General features: G+C 41.0%; 1 protein-coding gene across 10 annotated transcripts in view; it reads left to right on the forward strand.

Moving 5' to 3' along the window:
- LOC117399506 (triple functional domain protein) overlaps window positions 1-23,067 on the forward strand; it is a 213,941-nt gene that overhangs the window by 184,507 nt on the left and 6,367 nt on the right. For 9 of the 10 annotated variants that reach the window (XM_059022279.1, XM_059022276.1, XM_059022277.1 and 6 more), the window contains 15 exons: window positions 4,098-4,193; window positions 5,182-5,330; window positions 5,737-5,803; window positions 6,087-6,190; window positions 6,626-6,695; window positions 9,345-9,434; window positions 9,665-9,757; window positions 9,962-10,012; window positions 10,663-10,740; window positions 11,170-11,361; window positions 15,722-15,902; window positions 16,131-16,867; window positions 19,155-19,402; window positions 20,558-20,684; window positions 20,919-20,946. In XM_059022279.1, the coding sequence (XP_058878262.1) occupies window positions 4,098-4,193; window positions 5,182-5,330; window positions 5,737-5,803; window positions 6,087-6,190; window positions 6,626-6,695; window positions 9,345-9,434; window positions 9,665-9,757; window positions 9,962-10,012; window positions 10,663-10,740; window positions 11,170-11,361; window positions 15,722-15,902; window positions 16,131-16,867; window positions 19,155-19,402; window positions 20,558-20,684; window positions 20,919-20,946 (2,311 nt within the window). Of the gene's footprint in view, window positions 1-4,097; window positions 4,194-5,181; window positions 5,331-5,736; window positions 5,804-6,086; window positions 6,191-6,625; window positions 6,696-9,344; window positions 9,435-9,664; window positions 9,758-9,961; window positions 10,013-10,662; window positions 10,741-11,169; window positions 11,362-15,721; window positions 15,903-16,130; window positions 16,868-19,154; window positions 19,403-20,557; window positions 20,685-20,918; window positions 20,947-23,067 lie in introns of those variants that run through there. The other variant, XM_059022281.1, reaches the window with a different exon arrangement.

A 23,067-nucleotide genomic window follows, 5' to 3' on the forward strand; every position in this document is an offset into this window, starting at 1 on the left:
TAAATAATAAAAAAAAAACTTCCCACCCCTATTCCCCCCTTCAAATATACAATATTTGACGTTATTAGAACTATTTTTCTGTAGTGACAATGTAAGCTTAGTCTGAAGTGTCTGCCAAGACGCCCCTGCACCCCCGTTTTTGTTTTTTGATAGCGCTACATCTGCTTCCCTCCTTCATTGCTTGAAAATCTTTGTCAAATGCAGTTTGAGTACTTAATGGCACATGAAATTGGCTACAAAATCATGTGCCTAACAATTACGCTGAATGGTGTGGTGCCCCCTATACCTACCCAGACTCCTTCAATGTTGACTACCATTGTCTTAAATTGACATCAGATAGCTGGCGAGGCTAGAGACCATCTGTAATCTGCACCACTTATTTGGAAATCTGGAAGGCACAACAATGGTGAGCTAGTATATATATTTATATGCAGTATATTTATCTAAGGATAAATAGTAAATTAGAAAACTATTTTGACAGCTAGCAATGTGTGTTTTAACACTAGAACCGCTGGATTTTCGAACCGCCACATGGGTCATTTTGACCCATACATTTTTTTAACTGCTTTGTTATGAAAATGAAAGACATACTATCGGATACAACTAAAAAGTTTTATTCATGAACATCATACCTAACATTTGAACAGCAGAAACACTGTATTTAAATGGAAAATTAAACATAAAAGGCTTTATTTTCAAAATGAGCACATATACAGCACAACTATAAACTGAAAAAATATAATAAAATACACATTTCAATAGAAGCGGGTATGTACATGTACCCGTGTACAGGTGTAAACGAGTATATGTACACACAAAACTATAAAACCAAAATCATTGTATTTAATGCTACATAAAAAGAAAATATAACACTACTTCCGGTATGATGGCTGCATTGCTCTATGGAGGAGCGTACGCGTCTGCCAGCTGACTGTGCCTGCATCCAGGAGCTGTGTTGTAAACACAAACGCAGTTCCATTGAACACTGTATTGTGTAAACACATGTAAACTGTTACATACAAACCTGTAAAACCTAAATATTTTTTTCTAAAAGTAATATAAAGAAAAAAGAATATATAACATACGTTTCATATTAGGCACATAAGTTGTTATCCTACCTGTCATTTCAGTTTGCTGTATGCATCTGAGTGCAGCTTGCCATATTCCAATCAAAATGAATACTTTCAAGATTAAATATTTCCTTCTGATATATTCCCAATTGCATTTCTAGAACAAAACAAAGGATTGATGTCTCCCAGGGACATTGAGAAATTAAGCATATGCTTTCACTGAGTTGGCATCTTGTTGCAATTGTACAAATCCACAATCATTGCAATCTCTGTCTAGTAGTCAGTCTACAAACAAAGAAAGGCTTGAAATAAAAATAATAAAAACATGTGTGCTAGGAGGAGGGGGCTTGTCTTGTTTGTTGCATTTACAAAAAAATAGAATATCTTATGTTGTATTAAAAAAAAAAAAAACATATATTGTAGTGCATGGGTCAAATTGACCCATGTGGCGGTTCTAGGTAGAACTGTTTATAACTATCATTTTTGTGATTCTGGCTATCAAACGCCATCAGGATATTTAATTTATATATTTCTGAAGGCAAAAACGAACATACACATACGATTTACAATGGAAGAGTAGTTAACATTTTAAATCCAAAATGGGTCAAATTGACCGGCATGGCAGTTCTAGTATTAAACATTGTGTAGGGGTTTGTACATCCGAAAGATAAGTATTGCACATGTCTTCTTACCCTTAAATAAATACAATAAATAAACAATGTACAGTATTTAAGTAAGCAGGACAAAATCCTTAAAACATTCTCCTCATTTGCAGGATGGTCCTAAAGTACAGGGTGGAAACGCTAAATAAGTTCCAGTACATAAACGATTTTGCCATTTAATATAAAAATAATCATAATCAGTCAGGGGTTTTATTATGAATGTATGCCTGAAGAGACGGAAATGCAGGTACATGAAAACTAATTCATTTTACTGGAATATATAGCTATTTTCGAGTTGTATGTATCTTTTTTTTTTTTTGGGGGCGTTCACTTTTTATATACTGTATGAAATTATTGTTTTCTGTTACTTTCCAAAAATCTTTTTTTTTTTCTGTCACACTATGTATTAACTCGACAGTACTGACACACTTCATGTACCTTCTTTCTTTTGCTGTCTTCCACAACCTTATAGTAACCTCCAATAGAAATGTAGGAATGTGCTGCCACTCAGTAGTTGGGGTGGGTTTAAAGTATTCAGAACGGATCAATGCGAGATACAAGTCAGGAAGGCGGGCCATTGCCATCTCTTTTTGTAGGTTACTGTATTTTATTTTTCCAGGGAAATGGGTCACAATGAACTGAGTAACCATTTCCAGTGTTTTTCCAGTGTTTATTGGATATGCAACGATTTCATCGTTTTTTTTTGGTATCGGGGGTATTTTATCGTTTTTTTATCTGTTAAAACTGAAAATCAGAAGCCTTATTTATATGTGTGTGTGTGTTACTCTCATAATCAGGATTCGGTCAATCCATTTCGCGATTTGAGCATTTACAAATTATCAAAGAATGAAATGAAAGGTTATTTTGGTCTTTGAGCAAATTATTTTGATCAAATTGCGAAATGGAAAATATCAAACAAGGAAAGAGTGAAATGCAAAAGAAGATACAGGTTCTTTGGTCTCAAACATTAAACTCCAAGCGAGTTTGAAATAACATTTGTAATGTTCTCGCCTTATTTAGAAAATGCAGTTTTAGAGGAAAAAACAAACACAATTAAAAAGGTTGTTGATTGTTTTATTCATATTATAAGGCTACTACATACACATAATTTAAACTGCAAAATCAAATGTCAATCCACTGTTTTTTCAAGCAAAAGAAAGAAAGAAAAAGCAAAGAAAGAAAAGTATGCTTCCTAAACGTTTTAATATTCTCATAAATCATAGGAAGGGGTAAACTACCGCTTTTTAGAAAAACGGTTTTGCAGACCCCGATCGATGAGCACCAGACAGTGCCGTGCCTGTGAAATAAAGACGGACGCTGCATTTTGACAGCAAGAAACCATTCTTAAAGGTTTTTATTTGAGATCATGACAACATTTTCAAAATAAACCATATTGAGAGCTCCACTGGGCTACTGAGTCTCATTTTAAAACACTGTTTTGATTGTTTAGATAATAACAGTTAGGTAACATTTTAAAGTAGTTCAATCAAAATAGATAGATACATATAAAGAAACCATAACGAGAGCTCATTTAAAAAAAAAAAATTACAATTTAGATTTAGAAACATGCAAATCACTGGATTTGTTTTTGCAAGGCTTGCTTCTGTGGCACTGAAAGCCCTTACGCACACAGAAGCGCTTCTTTGTTTGATAAAAATGAAGCCTTGCATAGCCCCAGAATCAGCTTCAGCCACTGTACGAAGAGAAAGTTTGTTTTCTTTGGGTACTTCCTCCAAATTATGAATAAACTGGACAATTGAAATTCAGTTTGACTGTAAGGGTGCTCCAGAGATCCTCCAGCAGACTGAAGAAGCTGTCTTCTTTTGCATTTCGTGGTTTCCTTGTTTTGATATTTTCCATTTCGCAATTTGATCAGAAGAATTTGATCAAAGACCGAAATAACCTTTCATTTTGTTCTTTTGATAATTTGTAAATGCTCAAATAGCAAAATGGTTATTATTGTTTTCGATAATTGACCAAATCCTATACATATACACCAGTACTATATAACAAAAGCATCTACTGTATGTTACTCTTATCATACTTTGTACTCAAGCAAAAGCTTAGTGAATCTATTCCATTAGCAAGTGTGTGAGTTTGTGCATCATTCATCAAGATATCTTGTGAGGCTTGTCTTCCTAGATGATGTAGAGCCTGCAAAAGTTCTCCCATGGTAGCATATAAAAGACTTTAGAAATCTCCCATTCTGGTAAAGCTTGCCTATGTTGCTGAACTAGGAGCTGGCTGGAGATATTGCCTGTCCCCTCTATCTTCCCAGCTGAGTCAATATTAGGCAGTCATGTTTGAGAATTCCACTGAGGAAGGGAGTAAGGACTTAATAATCCCTTCTCTCCCCGCCACGCAGACGTCCTCTCGGATCTCCGTCCGTCCTACCAGCTCAGAGACCCCTAGTGCTGCAGAACTGGTGAGCGCCATTGAAGAGCTTGTGAAGAGCAAAATGGTAAGAGGAATAGACATCGATGCTAAACCAAAAATGTGGAACACTGCTAATAAACACCGTCTTTGGGTCCCTCTTGTCAACAATTTAATGACATCCACACACACACATGCTCTTTCTTCTACTGTACAACTAGTGTCAGCTTGAGCTGTGATCTGCACACTATTCATGTGCGATTTTTGTGCATTGCTAACTGTTGAGGCAATGTTTCTTCTTAAATAAATAGATTTTAGGATTGTTTTTTAATTGTTTAATTGCTATCTGTAAATGAGTATTCAAAACAAGCAGCAGTGGGATAACTAGGTTATGTAACTAATCCTTTTCTAGTTCGTTGTTGCATCAAGCTGCTCCAGTATACAATATGGAAAACAAAAATTATTTGTTTTTCTTTGTTACACCTGTAGTGTCCATTTTGAGAATACAATGTCAGTAGGAGTCCTAAAAATAGACCCGAATAAGTGGTTTTAGCCAAAAAGATGGGTGTACACCAGCAGGTAAAATTAGGTGGGAAATGTGGTCCAGAAGCTTGTTTTTAAAAACTGTGATTTAAATAGCTTACAGTGGTATAATTCCCAAACAGTCAATACATGTGGATTAAATGTTTTAACACTGCAATGTAACCATCAAGGTTCCAAATCCTATCTGCCAATGCTGGATCGAGTTGAAGAGGTTGGTGAAAAGAAAACGGCCAAGTAATGGTTTACTGAAACTGTTCTATTGAATAGTGGTAAAAGACATGTTCATCAAAGCTTGTACATGTGATGACAAGTCATAAAGGTGCTGAAAAAAAATCCAAATTGAATACACAAAGAAAGACTTTTCTTTACTACTCTTTTATTGTTCGCAAAAAAATATGACAATAGTACAATGATTATCAGAAACCACAGGGGGTCAATACTTGTGGGCACCACTGTCTCTACAGACAGTGGCATGGCTGTATTGGTGCTATGATATGTACACTGCAGCTGTACCGACCTGCTTTCCCTTGCAGGCTCTGGAGGACCGGCCCAGCTCCCTGTCAGTGGAGCAGGGGGACAGCAGCAGTCCCTCCTTCAACCCCTCAGACAACTCGCTCATGTCTTCCTCCTCGCCCATCGACGAGATGGAGGAGCGCAAGTCCAGCTTCTTCAAGAGACGGCAGTAAGTGTCTGCCCTCTGCATCCTTTTCACATCGTGCATTTATATATTGACCTCTATTTTCATTTGAGCATCTGTCAACCATCAAAGTCAACTTTGCAAATGGATTTGTATTGAATATTTAAGCGCTTTAGTAGCCACTATAGATCCTGTCTATTAAATTCAAACATCAGTTTTCATCACCACACATGCTGCTCAGCCATGCTTGCTCTGGACAGTGTTTAGTGGTATTTTAAAGCAGTACATTTAATCATATCTGTTTAAGTCTTGGAGACTTTGTGAGGTAAGTGCAGGTAGAAAAGCATCTTTAACTTCATGCACTGCAGCTTGAAGCATCAGGAACAAGGTTGTGAAATCTGAGCACACACCAGAAATCTCTAACACCATGTTTCTTTCTTTCCTTTATTAGTTACGTCTTACAGGAGCTTGTTGAGACTGAGCGGGATTATGTAAGGGACCTGGGCTATTTAGTAGAGGTGAGTTTATATTGCTTTTTATGCTGTAATGCTGTGCTCTGCAAAATGCATCAGATTTTTCTGCACTGGTGAACAGTAGTGGCATAGCAAAGAGCAGTCACCTGCACAAACATGTACATTTTGTAATGTTGTTAAGACCTCTATCGTGGGACATCTTCCATGGGAATGTGTGAATACGCTGCCAGATGTTTCCTATGTAGTCAGTAGTTTTACAATCATTGCAATAAACCAAAAACATCTGTAGCCGCCTGTAATCTGTTAAATATACCCTCCTCCACTGCAGGGCTACATGAATAAAATGAAGGAGGATGGCGTACCCGACGACATGAAGGGAAAAGATAAGATTGTCTTTGGAAACATACATCAGATTTATGACTGGCACAAAGAGTATGTATACATCTTGTTTAAATGAGATAACATAACAGGATTAGAATATGTCTTTGTTTTGGCTTCAATTGTTTATTATTGTAGTGGAAAGCAGAGGAGTTGCTTACTTTAGTATTGTTACTAATGATTGCAGTTTAATATTGCTAAAACAAATACTCAAACAGTATCTGAGACCTTCAGAGAATGTGGGTAGCATTCCTGTTTTATACTTTTAGCGAACTTAATAGTAATGATGTGCATTATCATTGCATTTGTATGATCTATAAAGTATAGGTTGGTTCACACTGGTAATAGCATACAGTAAAGGGTGTGGTGGTGTCATAATTGTCATCTTTGATACTTGTGAGAAATCAGAATTTCTATTAACATATCAAAGTGTTGCAGGCAGTTGCCACTGCTGTAAATAATAATTGTGTGTTCTATTCTTTTCTGTAGCTTCTTTCATGGAGAATTGGAGAAGTGCCTTGAAGATCCTGATAAACTTGCAACCCTGTTTGTCAAGCATGTAAGTTGAAAACATAGTTAAATAAGTTAAGCAATGGCAACCCTTGTAAGTTGGTAGCAACCCAAAGTGACACAGCCCTAGTCAGCCTGGCACCTATAGTGCCCTGCCATATTAAAATGAGCAACCCCAAAAAATTGTATATATGATCCAAAATACTCACAATGCCTCAACACCCGTGGTATAAATATTTCACCTTTTACATGAGGTCGCATAATTAGACATCCTGACTGTTAGCAAAGTGCAAAGCAGATTACCAGAGATCTTGGAATTTCGAATGGGGGTGTGTGCATAGTCTGACCACTGTATAACATCGGCCTGGTCACCCATTGAAAGTCGCACTGTGCACAAGAAGTACCTGCCCGCTAGGTCCATTCCAGCCGTCATCAAAGCCTTGCGGACATTGTCAGCTCCACAAATATGGGCCAGCATACAGCTCAATGGATTCTGCATAGGCTGGGCAACAACGGGCAAGTGGCCTAACAGAAACCCCTGCTCACACAAGCAAATGTACAGCACAGAAAGCACTGGGCCTGGCAGATAGACAGACCTGTACAGTTTTGGAGGATCTGAGATGAGTCCCACTTCCAACAATTCCCATGAACATGAACCCTATTGAAGATATCTGGGAACACCTTGCTAGAAAATTGTGGAAAACTCGACCATTACCTGCCAATCTGAATGAACTGCGGTTAAAACTCATCGAACTATGGCAAAATCTGGACCAGAGTGTAGTACAGAATCTCATTGATTTCATGCCTGCACAGGTTCAGACCCTGCATGATGCAAAATGCCAAGCTACCAGATACTGATGTGTTTGTTTCTGCTCAGTTTTGTGCGTATGTTGTATGGCAGTTTGGTATAATAAATGTCACCTCTGTTTCAAGACTGCTCATTTTAATATGACAGGGCACTGTAGATCAGGGATGTACAATTTTTGAAAGAACTACTTGTCCAAGCGACAAAAAGCTAGAAAAATCTACTTGTCCTTCTTAAATATCTACTTGCCCCCTCTCCCTGTCACACAAAACACACAAAAAAGTGGAATATAACTTGTAGGATTTTGGTTTTATTTAACAGTGAACACAATCAATCAGTGATTACCAGGAGCAGATCCACACATGTAGCTTGACGGGTTCACTAAATTCTTCAAGATACATGAAAGGTTCCCTGTGACCCCACCTCACCTCAAAGAATGTATAACATACTTTAAGGAAATGTTCCTTTCGGTGCAGTTTGGAACACATTTAAGTAAGCTATAAGAAGCAGTACTTGAGTTAATGAAATATAAAAGTAGCTTCTGCCTGTTTTTTTCCACTTTCTCTGTAAGTTGAATCCAACTCCTGATTACAGGTGTTTTAGTTTGTTGCATCACAGATACGATTACTGCTGCTTTGTAGAATTCTGATTTTTCAGTTCTGTAACTGCTGAACTCCAGATTTAAGGACTTGTGTATAACCTGTCAGGTTTCTCTGCATTTTGTAGTTTTTCTACAAAAATGCACACAATATTTACAGTAGATTTCTGATCGAGTGGTTTGCAGTGTACAGGTGATACAGGTGCTCCAACAACGACAGACACAAAGTTCACGGTTCAAAACAGTTCTTTATTTTCTCTTTTCTGCTTGAGACTGTTAAATAATAATGCTGGCTCTACACAACAATGTGTATTGCCAGCGTATAAACCACAGGGTTCAGTCCCAAAATAATAATAAAAAGAACAACACACAACACAGACACGGTCACTTCTCCTGACAGTGAGTGCTCTGAGTGCAGGTGCGGTGCAAGGTAATTACAGTGACAGTCATGCAGTGTAGTCCGGGCTTGATGCTGGCCTGTTGCGACAGCTCCAAGTTTGTGCAACAATGACTAACACAGACAGTTAGTTTCCCACAAACAAACAAAACACTTAACACTCACAATACGCTACTTTTCCTCATCTAACACCTTGTCCTGATGGTTTTTTGTTTTTTTTTGTCTTTTTGGGAGGGCAACATTCTTCCCCTGCACTACTCTCACTGAAAAATAAATACATTAATTAATTCATACTTTTTTTTTTTTTTTTTTTTTAAACATCCCAACAAGTACATTACACAACACTATTTTCTCTAATCCGCTATTAACTTAGCAACCGGGTGCGTTTTTTTTTTTTTTTTTTTTTTTTGTAACTTTACTAGATTGCTGCATTTAAATGTCAGGTTCATCTATTAAGAAAGCAGTATCACTTATTTGCTAATTTATTAAAAATGTAAATAATACCTTAAGTTTAAAAGATTAGTCTGCCTTGCCAGAGGCTCTCAGGCAGCCATTTCTGGGTTTCTTTGTAACCAATACAGCTTCTTCTACAGCTATCCAATCAGAAGTAATAGGGGTAGGAAGTAAACACTTTTTTAAATGTGTGTGCTTTGGTGCTAGATTTCCGCAATTCAGTTTTCAGAAACAGAACGAACATAGAAAAAATAACTAAACTACTTGTCCGACGGGCAAAGTATAATGGCAAAACTTTATGTCCTTCACACAAATCTTGTTATCCCAGACGTTGGGCGATAAATTGCACACCCCTGGTACATGCATTGCTCAATGTGATGCTGAATATTAGGCTTTCATTAACATAAGTATGTGTGTTAAACATACCCTTTTATTTATTTTCTAGGAGAGAAGATTGCACATGTACATTGTGTACTGCCAAAACAAACCCAAATCAGAGCACATAGTCTCTGAATATATTGACACGTATTTTGAGGTGAGTCCAAAGAGTGGGTTTCCTTTCTACTTGATGACGGCAGAGATTTTTGTGCAACAGAAATCTTCCTGCTTTAGGACAAGGCTTGTGTGTGAGAGAACAAAATTGGGTGGTACTGTTGGAAAAGTCTTGATCATGTTTGTGAGCTTTTTCTCACAGAATTGAAGAACAAACTTATCCTGTGTGTGTGTCGATTCTTTGTTTGTTTGTTTGTTTGTTTGTTTTTACAGGACCTCAAACAGCGTCTAGGCCACAGACTTCAGATTACAGATTTATTAATAAAACCAGTGCAGAGAATTATGAAGTACCAGCTGCTGCTAAAGGTGAGTACAGAAAAGAAATGATGCAACTTTGAGGCAAATGGAAGCAAATTAGTAGGAGTGGAAAGCATGCATGATTTGAAAGTATATATTTTGCATTAAGATCTATGCATTGGGATATGGGAAGCTGTGGGTCTCAATCTGAGACCACACTCATTTATGACTGTTCTGTAATTCAGTCACTAATTGTTTTAATATGTCTTTTAGGACTTCCTCAAATACTCCAAAAAGGTTGGCGTGGATACTTTAGAATTAGAGGTATGTTTTGTTTTTGCTGTTGTTGTTTGTCGGTTTATATCATACTGGTGTGTTACGCCAGTGCTTGTATAACCCTGAATTGTACAAATACATATTTTCCAATGACTGACCAGCTATCTATCATGGGATGAAATGTTAAATACCTGAGGCTTTTTTATCTGACAATTGTGTCAGTACATTCCAAGCTATTGGAGGCTGTGTGGTCCAATGGTTAAAGAAAAGGGCTTGTAACCAGGAGGTCCCTGGTTCAAATCCCACCTCAACCACTGACTCATTGTGTGACCCTGAGCAAGTCACTTAACCTGCTTGTGCTCTGTCTTTCGGATGAGATGTAGTTGCAAGCGACTCTGCAGCTGATGCATAGTTCACACACCCTAGTTTCTGTAAGTCGCCTTGGATAAAGGCTTCTGCTAAATAAACAAATAATATTGTGTTCATTTAATTGGAATGTACTAATGTTGTACTTAGAGGAAACCTAGAATGTTATGGATGTATTTATTTTGTATCACTAGTAGAACTACCACCTACGGTATATCCGCTCACCTCCCAAAGAAAGGCTGATAGAGTAATGTCCTGATCTTCTAAAATTGTACTTCAGAGTAAAATAGTGTGTATTGTGTAGCCTTTTACCTTTTTCTTCTTCCTTGTAGAAAGCTGTGGAGGTCATGTGCATTGTACCAAAAAGATGCAATGACATGATGAACATTGGGCGGCTCCAAGGATTTGATGTACTGATTTTCTTGCTTTCTTTAAGGGCAAAAGAGCAGCTTCTACTCTTAAACATGAAAGCTGACTGCAGCATTTTAGAACTCCAGAAATTAGTGACTTTTACTGGATATAGTGTATTATGTTTATGTATTATGTGTTTATATATTGGCAAAAAAAAAAGAAATCGCATTATACCTTAAAACCACAAAAACCTTTTTATAGTTCATGGTTCATGCAAAAATAAAAGTAGTACATGGATAAGTAGTACATGCTCCTTTGTTGACTTTATTAATCAATATTAGTAGATATATTTTATGCAGTAGCAATCCAATTAAACTTTAACCTATTACTGATAAATGTTGATCGGCAGTAGTAATTCTAATGCTGTGTGCTTATTGAGTTGAGTTGGAAGTTTCTTGACGAGTCTGTGTTTGGGTGTCCCTCTGCAGGGTAAGATCGTTGCCCAGGGCCGGCTGCTCCTGCAGGACACTTTTCTGGTATCAGATCAGGACTCTGGACTCTTGGCACGCATGAAAGAGAGGCGGGTCTTCCTCTTTGAGCAGATGGTCATTTTCAGTGAGCCCCTTGACAGGAAGAAAGGCTTCTCTGTGCCTGGTTACCTGTATAAAAACAGCATTAAGGTACAGACAGACCTTTATTTACATTTAAAAATGAACAGAAACTAGTAGACTTGTTATGTTTGTATAATCAGGGTTAGAAACTCAAACTAGACCTTTACCCAGTCCTGGGTTTCAGAACTACGTCCAATTACGTGTATTTTTTGTGCAATCAGGCCTCTGTTAAATACATTGTTTATTCCCTACCATATATATGTATGCACACTTCAGAATGGTAAACCCACAGGTGAGACTTAACATGCTGTGATGAGTGTCCTCAGTTCTGAGTGCAATAAATACTGTAATACAGCAAGGTGTTACTGTAGAGAGGAGTACCCCACCAAAACCTAGAAAGATACTCTTCTGTACTATACAGTGTGTTCCCTTGTGAAATTACCATATGGGTATTTACCGCCTAAAGACCCGAAACCTGAATATTATATAGCAAAACTGCTGTGACGCAGTCGTGGCCCCGCCCCCATGGGCACAAAGGCACTGCACCATTTTTCCTTTCAAGACTGACCTGACGAAAGAGCTTTGTTGAGATAAGTACATTGTTGCTTCTATCTGTATATATTTCACATTTATTGTGTTTTTACACAAAAATATATGTGATACTTAACAAACCGCTCTAATAGTTTTTACAAATTACTTGTATTGTGTGCACTACAGCCTGTTGCTTGTTATGTCCCGCTGTGGCCTTGTGCCCCGCATGAAGCCAGCGGCTAGAGTTGCTCCTTCCCAGAGATCCAGCAACATAAGTCGGCTGACTTTGTGCTCTCCCCCCAGGCTGCATAGTTCCGGCTGGAGTTATTTTATTTCTGGTTTTGGCTTTTAGTAAAGTTTTATATTATTTATGCAATTTGTCATATTATTGTGTTTTGTTGAGAGAGATTTTTCTCTTGTGTGTTTCTGTTTTTTACAGACTACACGCAGGCCTGTCTGCAATGTGGTGCTACATCACACATGTAGCAAGAGCAACTGCTTGGCTCAGCAGCACTCTGCCAGACCAAGATACTTGCTTCAGTTGTTGTTGCTTGCAATCTTTTCTACAGTATCTTTATGCCTTTTGGGTGACAGCTTAGCATCACTATTATGAAGGCTGTTGGTTCCTTTCTAACAAGCAGGCTTCCCTCAGTCCTGTGTGCGGTACTGACTGAGTGGTTTTGCCAGTGGCTTGTACAGGTAGGCATCCCTGTATGTTGCCACCCACGGTGACTACAAACCGATGGACCGGTACTGAGGTCACTGACCCGGTACTGCACCGGGACCGAGGTTACCCCACCAGTACCATCCCTGGTGCTAAAGTCACCGAAACAACCCGGTACTACCTGGTTTCTACCTGGTCCTACACGACCCGCTACCAACCAGTGCTCAGGCCACCGGTCCGGTAATCAAACCGGTCCCGCTCGGGTCTTGACCCGCCCGATCGATAGCTATAAGCAGATTGAGGCAGCAACTGTATACTGCATTGCTTGCTTTTTGCGTCATGCCTGGAATTTATCACTGTGAGACACGCAAGGCCAGTCTGCCTATTGAGGACAAGCACGGCAGATGTTCTTCCTGTCTGGGGCCACAGCACGCCAAGGAGACACTTGCTAATCGCAGTTTTTTTCACCTTTCTCCAAGCTCACGCTTGAGAAGCGGCTATCCTGCAGCTCTACGGATCACTCTGTGTCCCTTACGCCTGCTCAGCACTCTTCCCAGCACCCTCTGTTAGAGGTCACTGCTTCCTCACCCCAGGGCTCTGGGCCAAAGGAGAGCGGACGGCGCATCCAGGAAAGTAGCCCAGGCAGAAGGCTGTCTTTACGGTCTTCCTTATCCGCCTGCTTCTCCTTCTCCTCCGCCGAGGAAGAAGAGGAGTCACCGTTGCAAGAGATCGGCAGACTCGGAGCAAATAGAAAAGCTCTGGTCAGCTGTTTCCCATTACAGAACTGTTCTCGCAGAATTACTGCAGGAACGTTCGGTGCGGCCTGCCCCGCCTGTCCCCTTCGGGCTCCAGGCGGCTATTAGCGCAGATTGGTCACAGGAGGACATACTGTCCATTGCTGCCTCCTGAGGAGGTGGGCGAACAGGAGCTGGCATTCCCGTCTGAGGACATGGAGTCTGACTGCACATCCCCTGCAATTAAACGCTCCCTGTCGGCAGAGCTTCTGCCGCTGATCAGGAGGGACACTGCAATATTGCAAGTGCCTTGGCCTACAGAAGGCAAAACAAGGCTGTCAATTTTCGATGAGAAGCCTGCCGCCTCTCCTGTATCTCCCATCCCCCTATTTTTCTTTTTGAAATCCAGTCTTCCTGGGATCATCCGGCAACAACTCCTGCTGTTTCCCGGTCTATGGACACCCTATATAGGGTGCATGATGCGGAGAAGCTGGGCCTGGCCCATTTTCCGCCGGTCGAGGCTTCTATTGCCATCTTGGTCCAGGCGCCTAATTTAGCGCTCCTGTATAATTATGGTACCTGTGCCATTTGCTGAGGTCCCTTTCAGACAGCCACAGGCCCTCACCACAACAGTTGGATGAGCTGCGCCTGGTTAACAAAAACCTGCTCCGTGTGTCCAAACTCAACAGGCAGGCTGTGGGTAGGAACCTGGCTGCGCTGGTAGCTGCATGTAGGCAACTTTTGGCTTTCTCAAGCACGCGTGCCTGACGGGGATAAGCCACCTGACAGGTGCTGAATAAATGGAAGGCAAAGGGTTAATGCACTCATGAAGCCTCCATTTGAGCCCATGCATTCAGCTGAGCTGAAATGTTTATCGCTCAAAGCAGCTTTCTTATTTGCAATCACCTCCGCAAAGCGGGTAAGCGAGATGCAGGCATTCTCTATAGCGAAAACCTGCTTAATTTTTACAGAGGCCAGGACAAAGGTCACCCTTCGTACCAATGCTGCCTTTTTGCCAAAGACTGTCTCCGCGTTCCATGTCAACCAGTCGGTTGGATTGGAGGCTTTCCATCCACCTCCTTTCCAGTCTGACAGAGAGCAGCAGCACCACCATACGCTCTGCCCAGTGCGGGCCCTGGCATACTATGGTGACAGGACAAAAAGTTGGAGGGAGTCCAAGCAATTTTTTGTCTGCTATGGTGCGAAGTCCCATGGTAAAGCCCTGTCTAAGCAGCGGCTGTTTAAATGGATAGCAGACACGATCAGGACTGCATATGAGCTGGCCAACTTGCCCCCTCCAGGAAAGCTCACTGCCCATTCCACCAGTGGCATGGCAACTTCGTGGGCTTTATTCCAGGGTGCATCTGTCAGGGACATCTGCAACGCAGCGGTGTGGGCTACTCCCAATGCCTTCACTATGTTCTACAGACTGAATGTCGTGGATCCTCAAAACCCTGGCTTTGGATCTGGAGTGGTAACGGCGGCTTCCCAGTCGACCCTTACAACATAGGCATAGAAGTGAGTTTCTCCCTACATTTTTTCACCCTAGCTACCTGTTACTGGGGTTCCATATTATAAAGCACAGGGCAGCCTCTTGGCTTAGCCTTGTAGCATTCAAGTCATTCTGCCATCTTGCCCTTGCGATGGCTTTGGTACACTCACCCATATGGTAATCATTACATTTCGTACTTGAAAGGGAATGTTAATGTCATAACCCTGGTTCCCTGAAATAGAAATGTAACCATTAACCTTTTAATGTTGCTGCATCCATGATTGCAGCTGGCTTGATGGAAAAATGACGCCGAGATCTGTGAGCGCAGTGCCTTTGTGTCCTCGGGGACGGGCCACGACTGAGTCACAGACTCACGGAACAGCTTTGGTATACAATATTCAGGTTTCGGGTCTTTAGGTAAATATCCATACGGTGAGGGTTACATTTTTATTTCAGGGAACCAGGGTTATGATAACGTTTTATTGTTTACTGAATATTTTTTCCCATAATTTGTTGATATACTAGTTTATACACAGATGTGTTTAAACCACAGGCATGTTAGTATTATTTATTTTATTTTTTTTGCAACAGTATATATTTTTTAAATATTTGTGCCCAAAATACTAGTGCAACAATGGAGCACAAGGATGTATTAATAAATAAATACATTGCTAAATCTGAAATAAACAATGCATTAAGACAAGCACCAGACCTACCAGCCGAGAAACTAATGTGAAATGCATCTGAATAAGCACAGAGCTGAGCTTAATCCTATGAATCTGCTCCAGTTCCATATCGGTTAGATCAGGTAAACCTAAGAAATTGAACTGCTAATGGGTACTGTATGCTGTAATTGGAATTACAATGTTCTACAGCTAATGGACCTCCCAAGTATTACTACTGAAAAACTATACATGTAATAGGGAATGGAAAAAAAAAATTGTGACAAAAGGAAAATAAGTAAAGTAGGATGGATCAGACACACTGATTGTAACCCTGTCTTTTTAGGTGAGCTATCTGGGGCTGGAGGACAATGTGGAAGGGGATCCATGTAAATTTGCACTGACCTCCAGATCAGCTGACAGTAGCACTGAAACCTACATCCTGCACTCTGCAAACCCTGGAGTGCGGCAGGTGTGGATGCACGAAATCAACCAAATTCTGGAAAACCAGCGAAACTTTTTAAATGGTAATAACATTTTATCGGCAAAACAATTTTATGGTGTGTTGTGTACCCAAAGATGGTCCTGTACTCCCATATCCCCCCCATTTTACTTGGTCCTGTACTCCCATATCCCCCCATTTTACTTGGTATCATATTTATAACCGTTCACACACTCAATAAGATCAAATCTCCACATGTTTAATGTTAGTGTATGTCATCATTCATGTGCACCTCCTTCTGTCTTTGCTGCAGCCTTGACCTCTCCGATCGAGTACCAGAGGAACCATGTGGGTGCCGGTGGAGCTGGCAGTATCAGCAGCAGTGTTGGCATGGTGCCCAGCTGCAGCAGCACTGCGGGAAGCCGGACCAGGCCCTCCCGCATCCCCCAGCCCGTCAGGCACCACTCCCCAGTGCTGGTCTCCTCTGCAGCCTCAGCGCCTGAAGGGCCAGACAAGATGTCAGGTACGTCCGCTCGCAACCCCTCCCTGCCGACCCCCAGCAACAGAAACTCCTCCTCCCTCGCAGAACAGCCGGAGAAGGAAACTGGGAAGGAGATACCCAAGATGAAGGTCTTGGAGAACCACCGCAGTAGCAAGCAGCCGGGCTCAGCAGAGGGGAACTTAAAGGAACTTCGGGGAAGCTTGGAGGATACCCACTCCCACTCCCATTCTCCCAGGGCCATCGTTGGCCCATTGACACTGGGTAAACCAAGGCCGGGAGCAATCTCCCCCATGGGGTCTCCAGTTTCTCCATCTCCCTTCGGCAAGGAGACCTTCGCCCCTGGCAGCCCTGTGCAAAAGGGTCACTCGTTTTGGACCTCCATCCCTGCCTCGCCTGCCAGCCGCCCAGGCTCCTTCACCTTCCCCAGCGAGACTGACTCGATCGGGCGCCAGACACACCGCAACTCCACCCACAGCAAGGACACCGACCGCATGAGCACCTGCTCCTCCACCAGCGAGCAGTCTGTGCACTCCACCCAGAGCAATGGGGTAAGAGTGACGCCACCCTGTCCTAGAGGCTCTTCCCAAGGCTTCCTTCCTGCGTGTCACCATCACTCTCCGTACTAACTTGCTCTGAACCCAATCTGTCTCTTCTCTTTCTCTGCCCCACCGGCTCATTCGAATGCTGCTCTGCTCTTCTCTGAAAAACACCTACTTAACCGCTGTGACTGTTGGCCTGTGATAATAAGTTTAAAAGTATTACTGGTATAGCTTCTACTAACTTCTCCAGCCACCTGCTCGACTGTGCTACTAACGTAACTGCTCACCTCCAGCTCTGCTCTTCTCTGCTTCAAAACAAATCGTCTGGCATCGTACAACTGTTTTAGCTCATCACTGTAACTTCTGCCTGAAGTGAAACATTAAATAGGTTGCCAAGGTTAAATAATAACACAGCTCCCAGCACTAACTCTTTTCTTCTAATTTCCAATCTGTGCTTCAGACCATACCAGCAGGACAAACACATTCATTTAACTCTTTGCGCCTTATCAATATATTTGTTTCGATGATACCAAGCTACTTTAAAGACAATGCTTGACAGTTATAGGAACCAAAATTACTTACAAGGTGTCTGAAAAGATGGTCTTTAACTGAGCGCTTACTAAATTGTATTTTTCTCTTAAATGTTGCTATTTCTAAGGGACGAAGTCTTAATTGTTTTATTGCTGTAACTGTTCACTTGCTTACAAAACTTTTTGATGTGCAACTCTGCAAACCTCTGCTAACACGGGAGAAAAACTCTCTTTTTTTCTGTACTAACCTCTCCTGGCTTCTTAAGCTCTGCTCTGAAACCAGCTATAAAAAGAAACAAACCACAAAACTGTTAACTGCGACTAGTTGCTGTGACTGGCCCTCTGTGGTGAAGCCTATGATCTAATCTCGACTCATTTTAACCACTCCTGTTTGTCTCACTCCACCGAAGGCACTAACATCCAGACTCTAGAAGCAACTTGGCTTTTTCGAGGACAAGGTGCCACTACTCCTGTTTGCTTTCTAATTCCACACAGAACAATGTTCAGCTTTTGTGGCGCTCTTTTTTTCTTTTCCTTTTTAGGGAATTGCAATGCTGTTGTTCATCAAGCGCTTTGTGATGGTGGTCCACTATGAAAGGCGCTATATAAAATAAAGATTGATTTGATTGATCTTCTGGTCTGTTTTTGTCAGTGTCATATCACTTTACTCACCCTAATCTGTCAAAATCAGCAGTGAGCAGGAGTGTAGCCAGACCTTAAAAACCATTTCATTTATAAACTTAATCGTTTGTAGTTGGATTAAATAAGTGGATGAAAAACCATTGTAAACACACACATACGGACTGGCTATCCCCCCGGTTGGTATTTTAAGTCCTCCATTTTGGATGATCGCCAGATGGCAATTAAAACAATAATATACCAGTTGGGTACAAATGGATTAATCTCAGCATCTTGGCTTTTAAAGTGAGATAATAAAACATATGGTTCTTTGTATGTGGAATTTTGGGGATGATTTCAGTAATGTTTTAAATGGTTTCATTCTGGAGTTTTCGTTCCTTCAAACCAAGATATCTGCATGATCTCCGGTTTCAAATGCATGCCAGTGCCAATTGAGAGAGATTCTGAAATGTTTGTTTCTTATGAAAGCTTGTATGTTCTGTAATATATCCATGTCTCTTTTTTGTTCTGTTTTGCAGTATCTAAGACCCACGTTTTAGGTCTTTATTATAATGCCTAAGGGGACCCCCATTGTATTTTTGGTGTAATTATGTGGCTTAACATATTGTATTATTAACTTGCGTCACAATCTAAATCTTCTGTTGCGTTACTGTAAATGATCGTAGATTGCCCCTCACTAAACTCTCCAACTCAGGATGTTTAAAATTTAGTATTTTATTAAAAATGAATATTTTAATTAACTGAGATATTGCAAAAGAATGATTTTATTAATGGGTGAAATATATGTCTGTATTTAATTATGACAAGTTCGGAAGTAAAAGAAAATGCGTCTCTCCCCCCCTGCCCCCCCCCCCAAAAAAGGCTTCTTGCGTACAGGTTTCTTTGCTGTCATTAACAAAACCTCTACCCCCTGGCTTCTCTCACAGCCTGGCAAATGTGAAGCTTGCAATTTGGAATGGGGTGTTTGTTCCATGGCACTCCCTTCAGCTAATTCTTCATTAGTTTTGTAAATATCTTGCTTACAGTGCAAGTAGAGACTGTGTATTACATGACACGAATGCCGATGGCTCCTTAAAGCCACCCAATGCTAAATGTCTCCTGTTTTGTTTCATCCCTTCCCGGTGCAGAGTGAAAGCAGCAGCAGCAGTAACATCTCCACCATGCTAGTGACACACGACTACATGGCGGTGAAGGAGGATGAGATTAATGTCTATCAGGGAGAGGTTGTTCAGATTCTGGCCAGCAATCAACAAAACATGTTTCTGGTGTTCCGCGCCGCCAATGAAATGTGCCCCGCCGCCGAGGGCTGGATCCCCGGCTACGTGCTGGGGCACACTTCAGCAGTCATACCCGACTACCCCGAAGGAACCATCAAGTAAGGGCCTTTCCTAAGCACTTGGGTAAGGTAGTCCGATCAGTGCTAATCAGGGCAGTTTAATTCACCACTGATGGTTGATTCACTCACAGACCCTGATCAGCACTAATCTGGGATACTGTTAGGCAGGTCTGCGGTGATGAAAAAGTTAAAATACTTGTGTAATTTTCTATCCTTTAATTTTGTGATCTCCATTTAGTTAAATCTGGCAGTCTGAGATTTCTGGTTATATGTTAAGCAAGGAACACAACCTTTCCTGTATAGCTGTATATTTTCTGTGTCCCAGTTAGAATGGAAGATGTGTGTACCTTTTATCATGTTCTTTCAAATGGCACTAAATATGTAATTAGCAAACTATGACTTCCTAAATGAAGAAGACATTTGAAATATGCTTCTCTACATACAGTACATGTCTCTACTCCCATATGATTGATTATTCAATTCATTTTCATTATACCTTAACCCTTTGCGGTCCATTTATTAATCGCACGTCAGGTCTAATTAATTTTCACACGCGCAGTTAATTTTAGACGCGCTGTTTAAAAGTATTTTTTTCCACAGTCAAACGGGTTTAAATGGCTCTGCATATCAACAAAGCACTCACTTGGCATCTCCAGCCCCGCCCCACCCTTTCGTTCGCTATCGCTTTCACCTATGTAAGAAATAAATAATAATAATAGTAATAGTCGTACATACCGATCAATCATCTCCGGATCACTCGTTTTATCACCAAACTCCTCAATAATGCGATCCAAGTCATTATTTTATTACTATAACATCTCAAAAAAGCTCTGCAAATGTCTGTGTTCTCTGTGCGCTGATTCAGTCAGCCAACTTGTTTACTTACGACCGCCCCGTTATCTGATACCAGATACCATGTATGACTATTCATGAGATACGCCTTTTTTTTTTTCGACTCCTGTCGCTCCCACTCGGCAATTGAATGGTTTTCTCGGCTTTTTCCGGAGAAAAAACGACTAGAAACCTGTTTTTTGCATTGCTATAATGATGTCGGACCCAGTCCAACAATGGACCGCAAAGGGTTAATGGGCACTACTAGAAATACTAACCATTTTAGTAAATCAATCCTGTACCTGTTGAGGAATTAGATATCTTTGGAAGGGAATAAAAAGTAAAGAATTCTTGCTTTACCAGGAAGTCGTCATCGTGGCACACAGCACTCCGCCTAAGGAAGAAGTCCGAAAAGAAAGACAAGGATAGCAAGCTAGAAAACGGCTACCGGAAGTCCCGAGAAGGATTGCCCAATAAGGTTTCTGTAAAGGTAGGCAGTACAAGAATACACTGCAAACACATACAGCAAGGGTGGGGGTGGTGGTGGACTGTGTGAAAAATGCACGCGCTGCCTTTGGCTTTGAGGCTGTGCGACTTGATATGTATCCTACAGTGTTAAACTCCCCTCTCCATAGCCTACAAAAATCAAAGCCTTTTAAATCTGTTAGGTAGAAAGTTCTCACTTTCAACAGATATAATATAGTTCTTTTTTTTCCATTTTCAGCTTCTTAATCCCAACTACATTTATGATGGTGAGTTAATGTTTTTTATTTTTTTGCAATCTAAATGGGATTTTTTTTTTTCCTTTTGATTTACACAACCTACGCAACACTGTCAATGTGTGAAAAAATGGGGGGGGGGGGGGGAACTAATCAATTAAAAATAAAAACCTGAAAAGTGTTCATTAGATAAGTATTCACCCCCTTTGCTATGACACTCCTAAATAAGCACCAAGACTTGAAGATTGCTGTCCACCAACGATCCCCATCCAATTTGACAGAGCTTGAACAATTTTGCCAAGAATGGGCGAATGTTGCACGATCCGGATGTGCAAACCTGGTAGAGACTTACCCCAAAAGACACAGCTGTAATTGCTGCCAAAGGTGGTTCTACCAAGTATTGACTCAGGGGGGTGAAATACTTACCTAACCAAGACATTTCAGTTTTTTTTTTGTTTTTTTTCATTAACTGTTGTTTCACAATAAAAATTCTCTTGCCTCTTCAAAGTGTTGAGTAGGTTGTGTAAATCAAAGGAAAAAAAAATACCATTTAAATGCATCAAGATTTCAGGTTGTAACACAACATACTGTTAAAACATCCAAGGGGGGTGAATACTTACTATAGGCACTGTGTGTGTGTGTGTGTAAAAAAAATAATATATATATATATATATATACTGTGTGTATATATATACACAGTGCCGTGAAAAAGTATTTGCCCCCTGTCTGATTTTCTGCATTTTTTCACATTTTTCACATTGTATTTGGTCAGATTTTTTTGTGGGTTGTAGTAGTATATAGAGGGAGTCTGAGAGAAAAAATGACACCAAAGTTTGGTACTACTTTCATTTGTTTGGTGTGCAAGGTAAACAAACATGCAATCTTCAGGTGTGAAAAAGTTATTTCCCCCCCTAGTTAACTCAATCCAATTAAAGGGTTAATTAGGGTCAGCTGTTTGAGTACTTTGGTTAACAACCAGGCCTGATTTGGGCCAGCCCTGCCCAATATAAATCTGACTAACTTTGCCCCTTACCATCAGAGTGAAGTTGTCAGGACACAGGTTCTAGAGGCACATCATGCCACGAACAAAAGAAATTCCTGAAGACCTCCGGAAAAAGTTGTTGATGCCTATCAGTCTGGAAAGGGTTACAAAGCCATTTCTAAGGCTCTGGGGCTCCACCGAACCACAGTCGGAGCCATATTGTCCAAATGGAGAAAGTTTGGGACAGTAGTGAATCTTCCCAGGAGTGGCCGTCCTGCCAAAATCTCTCCAAGAGCAAGGCGTAAAATCGTCCAGGAAGTCGGCTAAGGTCAGTGTTCATGACTCCACCATCAGAAAGACACTGGGCAAAAATGGGATTCATGGCAGAGTAGCAAGGCAGAAGCCATTACTTACTAAGAAGAACATGAATGCTTGTCTCAAGTTTGCCAAAAAGCACCTGGATGATCATCAAGAGTTCTGGAACAATGTTCTATGGACAGATGAGTCAAAAGTGGAACTTTTTGGCCGACATGGGCCCCGTTATGTCTGGCGAAAACCAAACACTGCATTCCACAGTAAGAACCTCATACCAACGGTCAAGCATGGTGGTGGTAGTGTCATGGTTTAGGGAAGCTTTGCTGCATCAGGACTTGGACGCCTTGCCATCATTGAAGGAACCATGAATTCAGCTCTTTATTAGAGAATTGTACAGGAGAATGTCAGGCCATCCATCCGTGACCTGAAGCTGAAGCGCAGCTGGGTCATGCAGCAAGACAATGATCCGAAACACACAAGCAAGTCTACATCAGAATGGTTGAAGAACAAGAAATTTAAAGTTTTGGAATGGCCTAGTCAAAGTCCAGACCTAAACCCCATTGAGATGTTGTGGCAGGACCTGAAACGAGCAGTTCATGCTCAAACCCACAAATGTCACTGAGTTGAAGCAGTTCTGCATGGAGGAGTGGGCCAAAATTCCTCCACGGCGCTGTGAGAGACTAATCAATAGCTACAGGAAGCGTTTGGTTGCAGTTATTGCTGCTAAAGGTGGCGTAACCAGTTATTGAGTCTAAGGGGGCGATTACTTTTTCACACTGGGGCATTGGGTGTTGCATAAATTTCTTTAATAAATAAATTAAATATGTATCACATTTTTGTGTTATTTGTTCACTCAG

Source organism: Acipenser ruthenus, chromosome 4, assembly GCF_902713425.1.
Source record: "Acipenser ruthenus chromosome 4, fAciRut3.2 maternal haplotype, whole genome shotgun sequence".
In the NCBI taxonomy this organism is placed as follows: Eukaryota; Metazoa; Chordata; class Actinopteri; order Acipenseriformes; family Acipenseridae; genus Acipenser; species Acipenser ruthenus.